Source organism: Thalassophryne amazonica, chromosome 13 (genome assembly GCF_902500255.1).
Source record: "Thalassophryne amazonica chromosome 13, fThaAma1.1, whole genome shotgun sequence".
Lineage (NCBI taxonomy): Eukaryota > Metazoa > Chordata > Actinopteri > Batrachoidiformes > Batrachoididae > Thalassophryne > Thalassophryne amazonica.
In genome coordinates, this window is record NC_047115.1 from 87,784,766 (window position 1) to 87,800,502 (window position 15,737).

At 46.6% G+C, this 15,737-nt stretch overlaps 1 protein-coding gene across 1 annotated transcript in view; it reads left to right on the forward strand.

Annotated features, from left to right (window-relative positions):
* gbf1 (golgi brefeldin A resistant guanine nucleotide exchange factor 1) overlaps nucleotides 1-15,737 on the forward strand; it is a 580,908-nt gene that overhangs the window by 542,095 nt on the left and 23,076 nt on the right. The window contains 3 exon segments of the mRNA XM_034185226.1: nucleotides 4,150-4,251; nucleotides 10,285-10,398; nucleotides 12,812-12,989. Coding sequence (XP_034041117.1) covers nucleotides 4,150-4,251; nucleotides 10,285-10,398; nucleotides 12,812-12,989 — 394 coding nt within the window.

Here is a 15,737-nt window from a genome sequence, read left to right on the forward strand (position 1 = left end):
GGTCCTAGGTGACGGGTCAGACTAAGAGTAGTTCAGAACCTCCATGACCAGTAAAAAATCAAGGACCGAGACGTCACCCGGTATGGCGGAGCCGGGGCCCCACCCTGGAGCCAGGCCTGGGGTTGGGGCTCGCGTGCGAGCGCCTGGTGGTCGGGCCTTAGCCCATGGGGCCCGGCTGGGCTCAGCCCAAAAGAGCGACATGGGCCCGCCCTCCTGTGGGTTCAACACCTGCAGAGGGGGCCATGGGGGTCGGGTGCAGAGAGGATTGGGTGGCGGTCGAGGGCGGGTGGCCCGGCGGCCCGGTCCATGCTCACAGCCCCTGGCTGTTGGGACGTGGAATGTCACCTCACTGGGGGGGAAGGAGCCTCAGCTTGTGCGGGAGGTTGATAGATACCGACTAGAGATAGTCGGGCTCACCTCCATGCACAGCTTGGGCTCTGGTACCCAACTCCTGGAGGGGGGCTGGACGCTTCATTTTTCTGGTGTTGCCCACGGGGAGAGGCGGAGAGCTGGGGTCGCATTGCTTATTGCTCCCCAGCTCAGTCGCCATGTGTTGGAGTTCACTCCAGTGAACGAGACGGTCGCGTCCCTACGCCTTTGGGTCTGGGACAGGTCTCTCACCGTTGTCTCGGCCTACGGGCCGAGCGGCAGTGCAGAGTACCCGACCTTCTTGGAGTCCCTGGGAGGGGTACTAGATAGCACTCTGACTGGGGACTCCAATGTTCTCCTGGGGGATTTCAACGCCCATGTGGGCGGCGACAGTGAGACCTGGAGGGGGGTGATCGGAAAGCACGGCCTCCCCGATCTGAACCAGAGTGGTGTTCAGTTGTTGGACTTCTGTGCTAGTCACAGTTTGTCCATCACGAACACCATGTTCGAGCACAAGGGTGTCCATAAGTGCACGTGGCACCAGGACACCTTGAGCCGGAGGTCGATGATCTACTTTGTAGTCGTATCATCTGACCTTCGGCCACGTGTCTCGGACACTCGAGTGAAGAGGGGGCAGGGCTGTCGACCGATCACCACCTGGTGGTGAGTTGGATCCGCTGGAGGGGAAAAAGCCGGTCAGACCTGGCAGGCCCAAACGTATCGTGAGGGTCTGCTGGGAACGACTGGCGGAACCCTCTGTCAGCGAGGTCTTCAACTTCCACCTCCGGGAGAGCTTCTCCCAGATTCCGGGGGAGGTTGGAGATATGGAGTCCGAGTGGACCACGTTTTCCACCTCCATTGTCGATGCGGCCGCTCGTAGCTGTGGTCACAAGGTCTCTGGTGCCTGTCACGGCGGCAATCCCCAAACCCGGTGGTGGACGCCAGAAGTAAGGGATGCCGTCAAGCTGAAGAAGGAGTCCTACTTATCTTTGTTGGTAGGTGGGACCCTGGAGGCAGCTGACAGGTACCGGCAGGCCAAGCGTGCCGCAGCCCATGCAGTCGCAGAGGTAAAATCTCGGGTCTGGGAGGAGTTCGGGGAGGCCATGGAGGAGGACTATCAGTCGGCCTCGAAGAGATTCTGGCAAACCGTCCGACGCCTCAGGAGGTGGAAGCAGCTCTCCACCCGCACTGTTTATGGTGCGGGTGGGGAGCTGTTGACCCTGACTGGGGATGTTGTTGGGCGGTAGAAGGAATACTTCGAGGATCTCCTCAATCTCATCATCGCATCTTCCGGGGAGGAGGCGGAGACTGGGGACTCAGAGGCGGACTCGTCCATTGCCCAGGCCGGGGTCGTTGAGGTGGTTGGGGGGCTCCTTGGTGGCAGGGCTCCTGGGGTGGATGGGGTCCGTCCTGAGTGCCTTGGGTCTCTGGATGTTGTGGGACTGTCTTGGCTGACACGCCTCTGCAACATCGCGTGGCAATCGGGGACAGTGCCTCTGGATTGGCAGACTGAGGTGGTGGTCCTGCTGTTTAAGAAGGGGGACAGGAGGGTGTGTTCCAACTATAGGGGGATCACACTCCTCAGCCTCCCCGGTAAGGTCTATTCCAGAGTACTGGAGAGGAGAATTCGACCGATGGTCGAACCTCGGATTCAGGAGGAGCAGTGTGGTTTTCGTCCTGGTCGCGGCACACTGGACCAGCTCTACATGCTCCATCGGGTGCTCGAGGGTTCATGGGAGTTCGCCCAACCAGTCCACATGTGTTTTGTGGATCTGGTGAAGGTGTTCTACCGTGTCCCTCCCGGAGCACCCCCCACAGGGTGCCCCGGGAGTACGTGGTCCGGGGTCCTTTGCTAAGGGCTCCTGCTGCGGTCGTACAGGTCCCTGTACGACCGCAGCAGGAGCTTGGTTCGCATTGCCGGTAGTAAGTCAAACCTGTTTCCAGTGCACATTGGCCTCCGCCAGCGCTGCCCTTTGTCACCGGTTCTGTTCATTATTTTTATGGACAGAATTTCTAGGCGCAGCCAGGGTGTAGAGGGGGTCTGGTTTGGGAACCACAGAATCTCATCTCTGCTGTTTGCGGACGATGTGGTTCTGTTGGCTTCGTCAAATCAGGACCTTCAGCGTGCACTGGTGCAGTTTGCAGCCGAGTGTGAAGCGTCCGGGATGAAAATCAGCACCTCCAAATCCGAGGCCATGGTTCTCAACCGGAAAAAGGTGCTTTGCCCTCTTCAGGTTGGTGGAGTGTCCTTGCTTCAAGTGGAGGAGTTTAAGTATCTCGGGGTTCACGAGTGAGGCACGGATGGAGCGTGAGATCGATAGACGGATCGGTGCAGCATCTGCAGTGATGCGGTCACTGTATTGGACCGTCATGGTGAAGAGAGAGCTGAGTAGGGGGGCAAAGCTCTCGATTTACCAATCGATCTACGTTCCGATCCTCACCTATGGTCATGAGATTTGGGTCATGACCAAAAGAACGAGATCGCGAGTTCAAGCAGCCGAGATGAGTTTCCTCCGCAGAGTGGCTGGGCGCTCCCTTAGAGATGGGGTGAGGAGCTCGGTCACTCGGGAGGAGCTCGGAGTCGAGCCGCTGCTCCTCCATGTCGAAAGGAGTCAGTTGAGGTGGCTCGGGCATCTTTTCCGGATGCCCCCTGGATGCCTCGCTGGAGAGGTGTTCCGGGCACGTCCCATTGGGAGGAGGCCCCGGGGAAGACCCAGGACACGCTGGAGGGATTACATCTCTCGGCTGGCTTGGGAACGCCTTGGGGTTCCCCCAGAGGAGCTGGGGGAGGTGTGTGTGGATCGGGAGGTCTGTGCGGCTTTGCTTGAGCTGCTGCCCCTGTTTTCTCAAACAGGCATTAAGATTTTCTCGCTTTTCTCTCCTGTGTAAACACTCAAAATTCAAACCTTAGTAGAAAAAAAATTGAGCGTTTTCCTATAAATAATTATGATGGCTTTTAGAACTAACAAATTTAATTTTAATGATCAACCTACGAGGTTGGACACATAAGAAATTATTAATAGTGACTCACCAGTATATCACAGTTCCTCTGACCGCGCCTCTTCGTTGTGGCGCCGCTCCACTGTCCGGATTGGCTGATTACTTGGGTGGTATGAAAAATATTTCCCGTCCTCAAAAAGGGTGTATTGCTATTTATTCTTTAGTGTTTTATCCAATCATATTGGCGTATCATTTATAGGTATATGATAATGTAATTTACACCCTTGTTAGCGTGATATCCCAAGAACCAGCTGACCAATTTAATTCATATACACAGACATACTGAGAATTTAAATTCCATTCCTCTCAGCCTCCCAGACAATACAGAGTCAAAAAAACATCAGTAGAATAGAAAATGAATATAGAAATACAGTAGATAGTAGAATGTGTTCAGTGAGGTACCTGGTGGTAGCAGTATGTCTTCTGCAAATTGAGCAGTGATTCAACATTGATGAGCACTTTAAATGAGTCTGAACTCATTTAAAGTGCATGTAGTGCATAAGTAGTCCTTGGAGATATGTTCATTGTTTGTGAGGTGGGTGTCAGGAGTAAAGAAGACAGTGACTGGGGAGTGGGGAGGGGTGTCAGGATCCAGAGTTTGTGTCTGAGAGGGGCAGCAGGGGAAATGGGGGAAGAGCAGGGAGGGAGGTGAGTGCTCTGACACTTGTTGTGGTATGCAGATGGGAGGTCCTGTCCAAATACCTATGGACCTGACTGTACATTTATGTTCACATGGATTGAATTTCTTGGATTGTTGACTGTGTGCATTTGTATTTGCAGGTACTTTTTCCACTGCTGACTAAACTACTTGAAAACATCAGCCCAGCAGATGTGGGTGGGATGGAGGAGACCAGAATGAGAGCCTGTACACTCCTGTCAAAGGTTTAGTGCAACAACGCATACACGAACAAATCCCTGATCCCTTTGTGTGATTGTTGGATGATTCTATTGTTTTTATAACAGAAAAACATGATGGTGGTGGGGGGTTGTTTCACCATATTTATCAGTATATGAGGAATCGGCCCATATGCCTTTTGATCTGTGCATGAATCTTGTAAATGCAATTCCTCCTAAACCATTTGGTGTATTTCAGTGTGCACACTATATGAAGATGTACATGAAGGAAAACCAAAAAGCAGATAATTGGACTTTTGTGTTTAATTAATGCATCATATGATATTGACCTTGTCAGTGCAACTCCTCCTAAAATGCTTTATGGATGAGTGAAATGTCTCATAGTGGCAGCACACGATGTTAAGTTGTGCATGAAGGATTTATAATTCTGCTAGGACATCTTGAAGGGGGGATGCAGGGGTGATAACCAAGTAGTTAGTGTGCTTTGTTTCAGTGCGGAAGGTTCCCGGTTCAAACCCCACCACTGCCACATTTCTCCATGTAATGTGGAGTTGTGTCAGGAAGGGCATCCAGTGTAAAACTTGTGCCAAATCAACATGCCGACCCTCCTTGGATATGGTGACCCAAAGTGAGAACAAGGGAGCAGCCGAAGGGACTTAGTACAACCCCAATTCTAATGAAGTTGGGATGTTGTGTAAAATGTAAATATCATTGTATACAGTGAACAGAATACAATGAAACTCCTCTTCAACTTGGATTTGAAGAGGATTTGCAGTGTAATATTGCAATATAACTTTGTGGTGTATTCAGTTGAATACACCACAAAGACAAGATATTTATTGTTCAAACTGATAAACTTTATTGTTTTGTGCAAATATTTGCTCATTTTGAAATGGATTACTGATTTTTTTTTTTTTTTTTTTTTTACTGATACACACTAAAAAAATGTTGCGGCTGTTTCAAGATGCACAATAAGGAGGCACTGGAAGAAAAATGGGCTGCATGGTCGAGTCGCCAGAAGAAAGCCAATGCTACAAAAATGCCACAATGTATCCCACTTACAATACACTAGACGGCACAGAGAACAAAGTCATTTGGAGTGATGAGACTAAAATTGAACTTTTTGGCCACAACCATAAAGGTTACATTTGGAGAGGAGTCAACAAGGCCTACGAGGTTAACAAGGTGGATCACTGATGTTTTGGGGATGTGTGAGCTACAAAAGGCACAGGAAATTTTGTCAGAATTGATGGCAGAATGATTGCAGCATCTTATCAGAAGGAAGGAAGGAAAATTTGCACTCATTAGCCCGGAACCTGCATATGGGACGTACTTGGACGTTCCAACATGACAATGATCTAAATCACAAGGCCAAGTCGACCTGTCATTGGCTACAGCAGAATAAAGTGAAGGTTCTGGAGTGGCCATCTCAGTCTCCTGACCTCTGTATCATTGAGCCACTGAGGGATATCTCAAATGTGCAGTTTATGCTCGACAGCCCAGGAATTTAAAGGAACTGGAGGCTTTTTGCGAAGAAGAATGGGCAGCTTTACCATCAGAGAAAATAAAGAGCCTCATCTACAACTACCACAAAAGACTCCAAGCTGTCATTGATGTTAAAGGGGGAAATACACAGTACTAAGAACTGTGGTATGTAAATGTTTGATCAGGATCATTTGGACAGTTGCTGTCATCATCCATCCATCCATCCATTTTCTTCCGCTTTATCCGGAGTCAGGTCGCGGGGGCAGCAGTTCAAGCAAAGCCGCCCAGACCTCCCGATCCATACACACCTCCCCCAACTCCTCTGGGGGAACCCCAAGGCGTTCCCAAGCCAGCCGAGAGATGTAGTCCCTCCAGCGTGTCCTGGGTCTTCCCGGGACCTCCTCCCAATGGGACGTGCCCGGAACACCTCTCCAGTGAGGCGTCCAGGGGGCATCCGGAAAAGATGCCTGAGCCACCTCAACTGACTCCTTTCGACGTGGAGGAGCAGCGGCTCCTCCCGAGTGACCGAGCTCCTCACCCTATCTCTAAGGGAGCGCCCAGCCACCCTGCGGAGGAAACTCATCTCGGCTGCTTGTACTCGCAATCTTGTTCTTTCGGTCATGAGCCAAACCTCATGACCATAGGTGGGGATCGGAACGTAGATCGATCGGTAAATCAAGAGCTTTGCCCCCCTACTCAGCTGTCTCTTCACCACAACGGCCCGATACAGCGACCGCATCACTGCAGATGCTGCACCGATCCGTCTATCGATCTCACGCTCCATCTGTCCCTCACTCGTGAACAAGACCCCGAGATACTTAAACTCCTCCACTTGAGGCAAGGACACTCCACCGACCTAAGAGGGCAAAGCACCTTTTTCTGGTCAAGAACCATGGCCTCGGATTTGGAGGTGCTGATTTTCATCCCGGAAGCTCCACACTCGGCTGCAAACTGCCCCAGTGCATGCTGAAGGTCCTGATTTGACGAAGCCAACAGAACCACATCGTCCGCAAACAAAAGAGACGACATTCTGTGGTTCCCAAACCAGACCCCCTCTACACCCTGGCTGCGTCTAGAAATTCTATCCATAAAAATAATGAACAGGACCAGTGACAAGGGCAGCCCTGGCGGAGGCCAATGTGCACTGGAAACAGGTTTGACTTACTACCGGCAATGCGAACCAAGCTCCTGCTGCGGTCGTACAGGGACCGGATAGCCCTTAGCAAAGGAACCCGGACCCCGTACTCCCGGAGCACTCCACACAGGGTGCCCCGAGGGACATGATCGAACGCCTTCTCCAGATCCACAAAACACATGTGGACTGGTTGGGCGAACTCCCATGAGCCCTCGAGCACCCGATGGAGCGTGTAGAGCTGGTCCAGTGTGCCGCGACCAGGACGAAAACCACACTGCTCCTCCCGAATCTGAAGTTCGACCATCGGTCGAATTCTCCTCTCCAGTACTCTGGAATAGACCCTACTGGGGAGGCTGAGGAGTATGATCTCCCTATAGTTGGAACACATCGTCCGGTCCCCCTTCTTAAACAGAGGGACCACCACCCCGGTCTGCCAATCCAGAGGCACTGACCCTGATCGCCACGCAGTGTTGCAGAGGCGTGTCAGCCAAGACAGTTCCACAACATCCAGAGACTTAAGGTACTCAGGGCGGATTTCATCCACCCCAGGAGCCTTGCCACCGAGGAGCTTTCTAACCACCTCGGTGACTTCGGCCTGGGTAATGGATGAGTCCGCCTCTGAGTCCCCAGTCTCTGCTTCCTCTTCAGAAGACGTGACCATGGGATTGAGGAGATCCTCGAAGTACTCCTTCCACCGCACGACAACATCCCCAGTCAGGGTCAACAGCTCCCCACCCGCACCGTAAACAGTGCTGATGGAGAGCTGCTTCCACCTCCTGATGCGTCGGACGGTTTGCCAGAATCTCTTCGAGGCCGACCGATAGTCCTCCTCCATGGCCTCCCCGAACTCCTCCCAGACCCAAGTTTTTGCCTCACGGGCTGCGGCATGCTTGGCCTGCCGGTACCTGTCAGCTGCCTCTGGGGTCCTACCTACCAACAAAGATAAGTAGGACTCCTTCTTCAGCTGAACGGCATCCCTTACTTCCGGTGTCCAGCACCGGGTTCAGGGATTGCCGCCACGACAGGCACCAGAGACCTTGTGACCACAGCTACAAGCGGCCGCATCGACAGTGGAGGTGGAGAACATGGTCCACTCGGACTCCATGTTTCCAACCTCCCCCGGGATCTGGGAGAAGCTCTCCCGGAGGTGGGAGTTGAAGACCTCGCTGACAGAGGGTTCCCTCACGATACATTTGGGCCTGCCAGGTCTGACCGGCTTCCTCCCCTTCCAGCGGATCCAACTCACCACCAGGTGGTGATCGGTCGACAGCTCTGCCCCTCTCTTCACTCGAGTGTCCGAGACACGTGGCTGAAGGTCAGATGATACGACTGCAAAGTCGATCATCGACCTCCGGCTCAGGGTGTCCTGGTGCCACGTGCACTTATGGACACCCTTGTGCTCGAACATGGTGTTTGTGATGGACAAACTGTGACTAGCACAGAAGTCCAACAACTGAACACCACTCTGGTTCAGATCGGGGAGGCCGTGCTTTCCGATCACCCCCCTCCAGGTCTCACTGTCGCCGCCCACGTGGGCATTGAAATCCCCCAGGAGAACAATGGAGTCCCCAGTCTTAGCACTATCTGTTACCCCTCCCAGGGATTACAGGAAGGTCTTGTACTCTGCACTGCCGCTCGGCCCGTAGGCCGAGACAACGGTGAGAGACCTGTCCCCGACCCGAAGGCGTAGGGACGCGACCCTCTCGTTCACCGGAGTGAACTCCAACACATGGTAACTGAGCTGGGGAGCAATCTCCGCCTCTCCCCGTGGGCAACGCCAGAAAAATGAAGCGTCCAGCCCCTCTCCAGGAGTTGGGTACCAGAGCCCAAGCTGTGCGTGGAGGTGAGCCCGAATATCTCTAGTCGGTATCTCTCAACCTCCCGCACAAGCTCAGGCTCCTTCCCCCCCCAGCGAGGTGACATTCCACGTCCCAACATCCAGGGGCTGTGAGCATGGACCGGGCCGCCGGGCCACCCGCCCTTGACCGCCACCCAATCCTCTCTGCACCCGACCTCCATGGCCCCCTCTGCAGGTGGTGAACCCACAGGAGGGCGGGCCCACGTCGCTCTTTCGGGCTGAGCCCGGTCGGGCCCCATGGGCTAAGGCCCGACCACCAGGTGCTCGCGCGCGAGCCCCAACCCCAGGCCTGGCTCCAGGGTGGGGCCCCGGCTCTGCCATACCGGGCGACGTCTCAGTCCTTGATTTTTTACTGGTCATGGAGGTTCTGAACTGCCCTTAGTCTGACCCGTCACCTAGGACCTGTTTGCCTTGGGAGACCCTACAGGAAGCACAAAGCCCCCAACAACATAGCTCCTGGGATCATCTGGGTACGCAAACTCCCCCACCACGTGGCAGCTGTCATCATTATGATTTAAAAAGAGTCAACACAGTTATTTGACAACAAATGGCTTCACACAGCCACTAACCATGAGTGAGAAAAAGTTTTTGTGTTATCATTCATATTCTCTAATAAATGGCCAAAAAATTCTGACAGGGTATGTAAATGTTTGAGCACAACTGTATATATGTACAATGATATACAGTGCATCTTGCAAGGCAGAGTTTGGAGTATCATTTGATCAGCTTGATCACAGATCTATCCTTAAATCTGTTTGTTATAAATAAATAATGAATAGATCTATTTCCTTTGGCAGCTTTATCTGCTACCAGTACCTAGTTCATTGTGTGTCGTTACTGTAGTTGGAGGAATCTGTTGAATACCTCCATTGCGGGGTGGGTGGGTGGGGGGGGCAAGGCTTCAGAGTGCTCCAAGCTGATTCAAACTCTAAGGAGAAGCAGAGTGAACACGAGAAATGCAAAGTTATGCTGTCAACATCAACACATGATTTGGAAGTTGTATGGTGGAAAAATAAGGCTCCACATATCCAATATTCACCAGACACAAAGATAACCGAGACAGTCACCTGAAGTCAACCAGTAGTGGAAGGAACAGTTATAGGTAGTCCTTAATCACTGCCCTGAGATTCATGAAGGTATGTGCATATTCCATCCACACTGGTCAATGTAAGAGTCCTTGAACAATAATCCAACTTAGATTGAAGACTGAGATACACATGGGACTGATGTAGAGCAAAGCTAAAGTTCCTACTCAGTCATTCTGCATGAGCTGATTGCTAAAATATGGATGTGATTGCATACTTATGGACCTGCGATGTGCCCTTATTGTGATAAACAAAAGGAAGTGGAACACGTCTGACTATGGCAGCTGTAAAGGAATATAGCTCTTGTCCTATCACAGACAAGATCTTAGGAATGGTACTTAATAATCTGTTGAAATTTGTAGTAGAAAAGACACTTTCCAAAAGATAAAGTGGATTCAGCCCAAAGAGGTTATTCAGCCATCACTGTCCCATTTGAATTGAGCCATTTGTCTGTGTCACCTTCTGTAGTTGATTTATGATTCTTTGTCTCTCTGCAGGTTTTCCTACAACATCTTTCGCCTCTGTTGTCCCTGCCTACCTTTGCTGCCCTGTGGCTCACCATTCTGGATTTTATGGACAAGTACATGCATGCTGGCTCAAGTGACTTACTGGTTAGTGCTCCTAGTTATACAGTACCAAGTGTTAACCTGACACAGCTTCAATTTCCTTTTGTCAATCCTTTATGCTCTTACGCTGTTGACCTGCCCTGGAGGACCGGCACATATTCCACCAAATATTTGTCAAAAGGCATTTTTGATTCATGAGCAGAGAATTAGACACACAGAGAGCATTCAGAGACCAGGTTGGGTTTTAACAAGACTGAATGAGGACAAACAGGAAACGCTCCGTCTCCATCCTCAAACCCATTTAAAAACATTTTGAAATAATTAACCACATTTAGACTTTCCATACATCTAAAGAAAATATGCCTTCTTAACTCTGTAATGCACTTCATGAAGTAGGAGAAATTTATCAATTGATCAAAGATGTAGTACAGCCTCAATTCCAATAAAGTTGGGATGTTGTGCGAAATGTAAATTAAAACAGAATACGATTTGCAAATCCTCTTCAACCTATATTCAATTGAAAACACCACAAAGACAAGATATTTAATGTTCAAACTGATAAGCTTTATTGTTTTTGTGCAAATATTTGACCATTGGGAAATGGATGCCTGCAACACATTTCAAAAAAGCTGGGACAGTGGTATGTTTACATCACCTTTCCTTCTAACAACACTCAATAAGCATTTGGGAACTGAGGAAACTAATTGTTGAAGTTTTGTAGGTGGAATTCTTTCCTGTTCTTGCTTGATGTATGACTTCAGTTGTTCAACAGTCTGGGGTCTCCGTTGTCATATTTTATGCTTCATAATGCGCCACACATTTTCAATGGGCGACAGGTCTGGAGTGCAGGCAGGCCAGTCTAGTACATTTGCAAAGGGATAGCATGGCAAAGTTTCTTTTACTTACGAAGCCTCACTGTTGTAACACGTGCAGAATGTGGTTTGGCATTGTCTTGCTGAAATAAGTACGTCCCTGAAAAAGACATTGCTTGGATGGCAGCATGTGTTGCTCCAAAACCTGGATGTACCTTTCATCATTGATGGTGCCATCACAGGTGTGTAAGTTTGCCCATGCCATGGGCACTAACACACCCCCATACCATCACAGATGCTGGCTTTTGAACTTTGTGCTGGTAACAATCTGGATGGTCTTTTACCTCTTTTGTCCAGAGGACATGGCATCCATGATTTCCAAAAACAATTTAAAATGTGGACTCATCAGACCACAGCACACTTTTCCACATTGCGTCTGTCCATTTCAAATGAGCTCGGGCCCAGAGAAGGCGGCGGCGTTTCTGGATGTTGTTGATGTATGGCTTTGGTTTGCATGGTAGAGTTTTAACTTGCACTTGTAGATGTAGCGATGAACTGTGTTAACTGACATGTTCCTGAGCCCACGAGGTAAGATCCTTTACACAATGATGCCGATTTTTAATGCAGTGCCACCTGAGGGATCGAAGGTCACAGGCGTTCATTGTTGGTTTTCGGTCTTGCTGCTTACGTGTAGAAAGTTCTCCAGATTCTCTGAATCTTCTGATTATATTATGGACTGTAGATGATGGAATCCCTAAATTCCTTGCAATTGAACATTGAGAAATATTGTTCTTAAACTGTTGGACTATTTTTTCATACAGTTGTTCACAAAGTGGTGATCCTCACCCCATCTTTGCTTGTGAATGGCTGAGCCTTTTGGGGATGCTCCTGTTATACCCAATCATGACACTCACGTGTTTCCAATTCCCACGTGAAAACATATGGCAATTCCATTCTTATCTATGGAACAATTTGTTCAGAATTGGTTCCATAACCCTGAGCTGTGCCATGTGGGATGACTGAGAGAATTAATCCAAATTGCTGTGGAAGTCCAGAGGGAGGCGACACTCATCCACACCATCCAAGATGATCAAGACCTGGAAGTGCTGGAAGCTGCAAATTCTTGCTTCTTTGGTTTCAAGAAAGAAGTGATGAACAAGTTCCACCAAGCTGAACTTCTTCTCTTTCAGCACATTCAGCTTTCTGAAAGTGAATGGAAATATGAAGTGGAAGTCCTGGTTGGTTTGTCCTTTCAGCCCAGTCCAGTCCTTCTGTGTTAATGTTCTATGAGTATTCGTCAACTTTCCCAGTCTTTTGTTGTCCTATCCCAACTTTTTTGAAATGTGTTGCAGGCATCCTTTTCAAAATGACCAAATATTTGCACAAAAACAACAAAGTTTATCAGTTTAATATCTTGTCTTTGTGGTGTATTCAATTGAATATAGGTTGAAGGGGATTTGCAAATCATTTGCAAATCATTGTTTTTATTTACATTTTACACAGCATCCCAACTTCATTAGAATTGGGGTTGTATGTAGTCCATGAACTGTGTGTAATACACAAACTTATAACTAAAACCAGGAGTTGATGAATGAGCAATAAACTCCGACCTGAGTGACTTCTTGTGTCTGCCATTCTCTGTGTAGCTGGAGGCAATCCCAGAGTCTCTGAAGAACATGCTGCTGGTGATGGATACAGCAGGGATTTTCCACAACACAGACTCTAGAACTGGATACTCAGACCTGTGGGAGATAACCTGGGAACGAATTGTCTGCTTCCTGCCGTATTTGAGGGAGGAGCTCTTCAAACAAACTGTCATTCCAGGTAAATAGAAACCACATAGTAACATTTTTAAAGCATCCTCCCTGTACTTTGTTGCTATCCCAGCGAGTTGAGGACCCATTGACTGGAGGAAGCCAAGGGGATGCCCACGTTTCTCTTGGCTGCGTCATATACAGTAGATGGTTACTTTTGAGAAGTGGCTTAAATACAAAATTAAAGATCATTTGACAATGGCCATGGAAAATCTGTTGGAATGCATGACATTTGAAATATGCATGGAAAAAGGAAAAAAAAAAAAACTATCATTATTATTTGCATATATAGAACTCTGGGCTCTAAAATTGAAGAGTTTCAAAAATGGATTGAGGAATACTTTTCACAGATGTATAACAAATGAGTATTTGTTTGTGGTGATATAAATATTGATCTTTTAAATCCGCATCAGCATAAAGTGACAGAGGATTTCATTAATACTATATACAGTTTAAATTTATATCCAAAAATCACAAGGCTTTCAAGAATAACTTCACATTCAGCTACTCTCATTGATAATATATTTATGAATGATATTGATACAAAACACTAAGTGGCTTATTAATTAATGATTTCAGTGACCATTTACCAATTTTACAGTAATTGATCTAAACTTAAATAGGAAATGTACTAATAAAATACAATATTGTAAGCGTTTGGAATCCGAAGAAGTTATCACTGCCTTAAAGTATGATTTATTTTTACAGAATTGGAATCTCATTTATGCAAAACAGGATGCTAACTTGGCATAGTCAGAATTTGAAAATATATTTCACAATATAGACAACAAAATTTGTCCAGTTATACAGAATAGTAATACGAATAAATATAAAGCTCATCCATGAATAACTAAAGGTCTTCAAAAGGCTTGCAAGAAAAAAAAATATGCTATACAGAGAATTCATAAAACTAAATCAAGAGAGGCAGAGGTTAAATATAAGGACTATAAAAATAAATTAACAGCTATCATGCGTAATTGTAAAAAAAAATCATACTTTGAAAAATACTAAATGACAATAAAAACAACATAAAGGAAACATGGAACATATTGAATACTATTATAACAAATAAATCCAAATCAAATAACTAGCCAACATATTTTACGTATAAGAACAAAGATGAATATGACATAAGTAGTGGATAGTTTTAATAAATTCTTTGCTAATGTTGAGCCAGATCTGGTAGCTGAAATTCCACACAGCCCATGGGAAAATCAGCAGTTAATTGACTGAAATCCACACACGTTTCTTGGTCCAGTAGGTGAAAGGGAAATTATTAAAGTTGTTAGCACATGTAAAAGTAAAAAGTCAAGGGATCATACTGACGTACATATATGTTGTTAGTAAAGCAAATAATTACTAAAATTACAAAACCAGTAGCATATATTTTTAATAAATCATTTCAAACTGGAATTATTCAAACAGTATGAAAGTGGCAAAAATGATACCTTTATTTAAATCTGGTAGTAAACATCTTTTGACAAATTACAGGCCTGTGTTTCTATTGTCACAATTTTCTAAGATACTGGAAAAGCTTTACAATAGATCACAACATATTAGATGGAAGTGTATGGGATCAGAGGGGTGGCTTTGAACTGGATTAAAAATTACTTACAAAACCGGAAACAGTTTGTTAAACTTGGGGATTGCTGCTCTTCTTATCTGGATATCGTTTGTGGTAGGGAGGGGTGTTACATGGAATAAACCATAGCAGGATAAATTTTGGGTCATTTGGTTCCAAAAACCCATATGGACGGAGTCAGTGAAGATATCGGGTTCCAAAATCGCCAAAAATACCCACAAAAATGTCATATGTTGAGAACTGCTGCACCTAGAGACTTGAAATTTGGCTCCAAATGTTGCTTGACCCCAAGTTTATATTCAACTTCTATAGTAACAATAAGCCTATCTGGTGTTTTTAAGAGTAATTGACAAAAAATTGTATGTAATTTCAGTACATATGTTACGATCAATTGTAACAAACAAAATCTATGTAGTTTTTATTTCAGGAACATCAGTTGAGTATAATCATCACATGTAAAGAAGAACATGGCCACAATGAACTAATTATAAGCAACAGAGTGGTCTTCTATGTCAACAGCACATATACGACGCACGCGTTACTTGAAATTTTCAAACGATCCATCCAAATGGGTTTTTGGAACCAAATGACCCAAAATTTATCCTGCTATGGTTTATTCCATTTATATTTCCATATTCCATGCAAACATTTATAGATTTCCACATTCTTTTTGAAATAACACCCCTCCCTATTTGTGGGCTTCCACAGGGTTCTGTGTTGGGACCAGAATTATTTATTTTATACATTAATGATTTATGTAAAGTTTTGGATCTGTTTAAGGCAGTTCTGTTTGCACCCGTTTTGTTCAGGAGAAAATCTGCAGCAGTTATTGTCCGATTTACATATTGGAATGATGAAGTTAAAGAGATGGTTTAATATTAATAAATTATCACTAAATTTGTCTAAAACTAAAATAAAGTTATTTGGGAATTACAATAAAGACATACAAATTCAGTTAAATATACAAGGGGTAATCATAGAGCGTGTCAAAGAAAATAAGTTCTTAGGTGTTATTACTGATGAAAGAATTAATTGGAAAGCTCATTTTCAACATAGTCGAAAGAAAGTGTCAAAAAGTATTGCAGTACTAAATAAGGTAAGGCATGTTCTTGATTGCACAGCACTTCATTGTTCATTGGTTGCTCCCTACTTTGCTTACTGTGCTGAAGTTTGGGC